The 6,000-nt window shown below is 41.4% G+C and overlaps 1 protein-coding gene across 3 annotated transcripts in view; it reads right to left on the bottom strand.

The window, feature by feature from the left end:
• Window positions 1-2,725: 2,725 nt before the first annotated feature.
• The window catches only part of ano2b (anoctamin 2b), a 32,367-nt gene continuing 29,092 nt past the window's right edge, over window positions 2,726-6,000 (bottom strand). For all 3 annotated transcript variants that reach the window (XM_077544490.1, XM_077544491.1, XM_077544492.1), the window contains one exon: window positions 2,726-4,507. In XM_077544490.1, coding sequence (XP_077400616.1) covers window positions 4,130-4,507 — 378 coding nt within the window. In that variant the 3' untranslated portion in view covers window positions 2,726-4,129. The remainder of the gene's footprint in view (window positions 4,508-6,000) is intronic.

Raw genomic sequence — 6,000 nt, 5'->3', positions numbered from 1 at the left:
GCCAATCAGCAAAGCTGTTCTTTGCTTTATAAATAATTTTGACTTATACATAAAGCCATTCATTATAAAGTATCAGTACGCGGTATTGGCAAGTGCTCACATCACTTCTACCTGATTTGAAAAAAGAATCTGTTCCTACTTAAAAATAAAACATAAAATTTTAACTCTTTTACTGCTAAAGACGTTAAATGACGTTCTGCAAAAACCTACGGAGGAGCGCCAAAGACGTTAAAAGACGTCCTCCCATTTTTTAAATTTTTTTTTTGAAACGGGTGCCGGGAAGGCTTGCGGAGCTCTCCTGAAAGTTTTAAGCAGGTCTCGTGAGCCTAATGACTATTTTTGGCCCCTAGAGGGCAGCGATGACTCTCTTTTAACAAAATCGGGTGGGCGTCAGTTGAGGCGGAGCTAGAGCGTTGAGCAGGAGATCAGAATGGAAAACAAAGGATGGAGGAGGGAACGGGCAATGGCGAGCGTTTGCAAGCAGCTCTACACTTACAAGACAAAAGGCATCGACCAACGCTAAAAGAGTACATTGATGACGATGATGATGAAGGTGAATCCGAGCTTGACGGCGAAATTGGAACCGCTGACGCTGCGGCTATGACGGTGTCGTAACGCGGAGCGCAACCGAGCACGCACGGGCGGACGTTCGATCGGACGACGGAGAGTGCCCCGAGTCCAATGCATATTCATCGGAGGAAGTGTGTACAGTCTGCTACTTGCTTTTTATTCCCCAGAAAAAAAGGCCGTCAAGAAAGTGTAACGTTTGCACGCAAAACGGACCAATGTGAAAGTGAAAGTAAACTGTTGTGCGAGTCCTGGCGTCTCCTTGCACGCAGGAGAGCGTTACAAAAGGAAAAACTGTATTTGAAACATCCACAAAATTGTAAGTAGTACCACAGTTGCACACATTTGTAAATAGTTTGCGAAATTGTTTTGTCAAATTATTACACTGTTGAATGGAAATAAACGTATTTTGCAATCAAAAAACACTTTTTCATTGTTGGTGAAAGCGTTTTACAGAAGTAAAGCACTATTTAGGTGTTTGTGGCATCATTCATGGACAAAAAGAAGTGTACAATTCACTAGAGTGCATGAAATAACATCGTTTCACAAAAAGCTATTTTTCTCCGTTTTTTGTTTCAAAAGAGAGAATTTTGGTGAAAGTAACCATTTTCTATTGTTGATTACTGAAGAACGGAATAAGGTAGAAACAAACTTTTTTTTCTGATGAAAGCTGAGTGTCCATTCTTTCATTTGGTAGTATGTGTGTTTCCATAGTCCAAACACAACATTTTCTGTGGACCTTGAAAGATCACTCAAAATGCTTAAATCGCCTGGCACTGGCGACATCCCGTTTTTGAAAACGTCTGGCAGTCAAAGAGTTAAGTAGGAGTAGAAAAACAATGACCAAATAAATAAGAACCATTTCAGTAGCAGAACAATGAAGGAGAAAAAAAAAGTTAAACTGGAAGTTACGCAACAGACGAACGAGTGCAACATTTAGGGCAAGCATTCGCATGTAAAATAACCTCAAAGGTCTTTTTCCCTGTCACATAATTCAACTTCGCAAGTACTTGGCTTCAACATCACTCGCATGAGTTCTTTTGCTTACATTTAAGCAGCACTTCCTCTTGCTATTCTCCTCCTCTCCTGCCAACCCCTTTAAATCAGCAGGAGCTGATTGTTACATTACCTCCAACAAATAGATTGCCACAATCAGCTATAGCTTGCCTAATCCTGACCTGGCTCGTTGCCATTTAGACTTTTAAACAACGTATTGTATTCTCTCGAACCCTTTAAAAGCATCACGCACGCAATCACTGCATTCATGTATAATTAATGATACAGTCGTCCGGTGTGTCTTCTTTTTGTCATATGTTTGAAAGCATGACATTAAGAGAGAAACCCCTTAGTAAAATTAGTAAAAACTGTCATATTCACTTGTCAAACTGCAATATTTCAAAAAATATATACAAAATCTTTTTCACATACCTTAGGAAATCTTCTCTGACCGCGTGACCAGAAGACGTGCATATTGGACGTGTCAATCAGCAAAACAGGAAATGAAATCAGTGGTGCGTTCATGAAATCTACGAGACCGCGTAACTTGAACCATAGAATAGCCAGCACTTGATAGCTTATTCATGCTACAAATTTCAGATTACACTGTAACACATTTCAATGAAAATTTGCATACTTTCAATGCATTATTAAGTAGGTTAGCACAGATGTAAAAACTAGAATTTGATTTTCCAAATGGGTTCGTGGAATTTACACAGGTAATTGAATGCTACTTGACCGCACGTAATTACACACACAAGTAAAAAAATTCAAACGTGGTTTAACTTCACCAGAATAAAAAGTTGCTTCTAAAAGTGTTTATGCTTAAAACAATTAAAAGCAATAGTGTGCCATACTTTTGTAATAAAATAAATCATAAGTGAGGTTGAGCAGATGCTTGTAAAGTGATTTAGGATTACCACCTGAGGATCACACTGGTATTACAAGTCATCAAATGGCCCGTTCTGTATTTTGGAAATGATTATGACAAACAAAATATCAACACAAGAACAAAGGTGATTAAAAAAACACAAAACAAAAAAAACATTACCTTTGTATTGTTTAACCATATTCAAAATGTGTCAACAAACAATCACAGTACATACAGTACATGAATTGGAAAAATGTATGAAAAGGGTCGTATATGCCACAGCAACATAGGTTTGCCTTTTTCTTTCCTTTTTATTTGTCTCCATTTAAAACCCTTTTGGACTTCGCGCTCAAGAAAGGTAGAAGAGAAATAGAAAAAAGAACATAACAGTGAGATAAAAACCCAAACAGTTCACACAAATAGTGTTGAAATTATTTTGTAAGACATCTAACAATTAACCTATGCATTTGTGTATGTCTACATATTATGCACCACGGTCACAATTTGCTTGTTCTAAGTCAATCTAAAATACATAAAGAGTTTAACAGTCTGTTACTGGATAGTAAGTGAGCACACAGATGTTGTGTTATGGCAAAACAAGAGCATGTTACAAGGCCTCTGAAACACATGGAATTTTTTTGCACGACAGCAGCTATAACTTAACATTGCAATAAACAAAAGTACGTCAATAAATACCTTCAGTTACTTCAAAGTATGAAAACAGTTGACTTTAATGCACCAATGATGATGAACATGTTCCTGTGTATGTGCAATGGATTAAATTGAGTCTTGAGTGTGCTCAGTTTCAGTGCTGCAACAAATGTTTACATAAAATCGCTCTTGAGTACATTACATCGTGTATCACTTAAGCAAATTGGCATGTACCTCATAGTGTCAAACATGGAGGGCCATAACTATAGTGGAGAAACAAATAGTGGCAACAGGAAAACAAAACAAAACAGAAGAATCTGGGGGTAAAATGAATTGAGACGGTCGATGTAAACAGATGGAAACAATTTGCACTTTCAGGATGCTCATAAGTGCTTTCAGTAACAATACATACAGTAAGTCTATAGAATCTTGTGTTCTGTTGTTGCTACGAGTTCAAAATAAATATATACACAGAGCATAATAAAGCACATGAAGCAGAAATATTCAAAAAATTGGACTGAGACATCCATCCATTCATATAGCCCCCCCCCCAGAAAAAGAAAAGAAAAAGGTATTACATTCCAGTAGGAGTCCATTTGTTGTCCCCGAAGGAACAAACTACACTTTTGGGCTATTTGGACAATTTCCGCAACCAAAAGGTACCTTTGAGAATACTATTCCTGTAGCCCTAAAGGTACAATCATGTTTTTAATTTATGTATCCACGATCTATAAATTCATACATATTGATAGTTTAATTCTGAATCAAAGTGTTGTTGTTTTTTGTAATCTAAAATGTTCTTCAGCTTAATACAGTATTATTGCTTGTCTACGCAATGAAGCTACAAGCTCCACTTTTAATAAATAAAAAAAACTTGATCAGGTGAACAGTCACCACAAGCAGGAATGACAAAAACACATTTGAAGTAAAGCTGAGAATAAATCCAGTACAGCCCAGGACATAAAAATGGCAGTTATAGGAAGGGATCACTAAACATAATGTTTTAGTGAGCCCGATACACCTTCAGGTATGTGTTGTGTCACGTCACACAGCTGTATGTCTGGAGTTTTCATTTCTAGGTGACGGGGGAACCTTCCTCGTGTATAGATTGAAACTGGCCGCCCTGTACCTCGCCCTGGGCCCTCCGTCGTCTGCGACCGGCGCCTGAGTCGGACACTGGGGCAGGGTGCTGTAGCGGCCCGGGAGGGGGAAGCCCTGAGCCCCCGGGTGGAGCACGTGGCTGCCCGGAGTGACGGGGGCGTCCTTGGCGAAGAGGCTCTGGATGAGCTGAAATTTGTCCTTCTCTTCCCGTAGGAAGAGATCGACCAGCAGCTTCTTCTCCCGCTTCAGCTGCTCCACGATGGTTTTGGGAATGTCCGGGATCACCCAGGCTACCACGAGGCTGAGGAACATCACCAGGTTCTATAGGAGGTCACAAAAAATGTATACAGTACACAGGAAAAAAATTATCTGATGTCAATTTAATCGCATATTTACCGATACTAAGTGTGAAATCTGGGCCTGCTAGGTGTATAAATAACAGTAAAAGGTGGTTGACTGGATACACAGGTTACCATCATGTCTCAAAAATAACACACTCGTATATTATATAATGTATAGGGGTGCAGCAATTAACCGTGGTTTTTAAACATCAGGATTAAATAACCGCAGCCGTTCAACAACACCGGTTATTTCCGCTCACGCGCGGCGCAAAACCAGCCATGCGGCATCGTTTCCACACGGCCCATTTAGCGGGCGCACAACAACACAGGGCTCAGCTTTGAACGCCGTGCGGGGAGAGTTGCATAACCGACGGCCGTGGGCATGGTTCCGCGGCGGCCTGACTGGATGTGGGGACAGGGGAGGCCGAAATGAGGCGGCGGCGAGCGTCACGGAGGCCCAGCGGGGCGCGACGGTCGGGCCGCTCGGCTGTCGCAGCCGCCGGGAACCACCCGCACACCGCTCGCCGCTCCGTCGCCACCGACCGACGGCCGCCTCCTCAACCCCGGGGCTCAAGTCTGCGGCACGCGGGAAGCTCCCGCGACCCCGCCATCCACGACTGCCCGCCTGAGAGGCCATAGGCATGGGCTTTTGAAGCCGCCGGGCCGCCATCTTGGGACTCCCAAGAAACGTATCTCGGCATACGCATTGCGGCTGCAAAATGCCTACAAGTGTGGCGGTAAACTGCACAAATCGCATGTTTAAAGGCTGTGGACGAACATTTCACCTGTAAATATGGAAATGGAATGAAATTGAAAGAAAAAGAGGGTACATACCGTCCACTTGTTATACATAGTGCCCAGGCCCTATTTTCCTATTTTAAGAGTCTGTCTAATCTGCTTTAAAAGGCAGCAACTTTTTTTTTAAAGAATGCGGATGTGATTTTTTTTTATGTCTACTGTCTACAATACTAACCGTAAAATCGCGTTTTTTCCCCCTCAGACAATAATCGTACACCAAAATCTGAAACCGTTACAGCCCTAATACTGTAAACAGTGAATTTGACAGATTGAGATTTATACAATTTTTTTTCACAACCCCCTAGGTCCTTTTATGACTTGCATCATGTGTGACAATTTTAAAAATAATTTAGTAAGTACTCGTGTATAATGCGCAAAGTTACTGGATAAAAGTTCAAGCGCTGTACATTTAATTCAGTTATTCTTTTACATACCACTAGAGGGAGCCCTCATACTAGTGGCACAACCCTGAGAATCTCTGCTCTCGTCAAATAGGCGCAAGTGTTGTAATGCGCGTCCCATTTGGCCCACAGCAGTTCCACCGTTACGCAGGCACACAAAGGAGAGGAACTCATTATCAAATTAAGTTGTTCTCTCCTAACTAATTGAGACTGATCTGTAATGTTTCGGATCACGCAACAATTTAGGGATGACTGGATTTTATGAGGTACACCT

This window comes from Vanacampus margaritifer, chromosome 15, assembly GCF_051991255.1.
Source record: "Vanacampus margaritifer isolate UIUO_Vmar chromosome 15, RoL_Vmar_1.0, whole genome shotgun sequence".
NCBI classification, from domain to species: domain Eukaryota; kingdom Metazoa; phylum Chordata; class Actinopteri; order Syngnathiformes; family Syngnathidae; genus Vanacampus; species Vanacampus margaritifer.
Note: the sequence above shows the minus strand (reverse complement) of the source record. Positions and strands in the feature narration are given on the sequence as shown.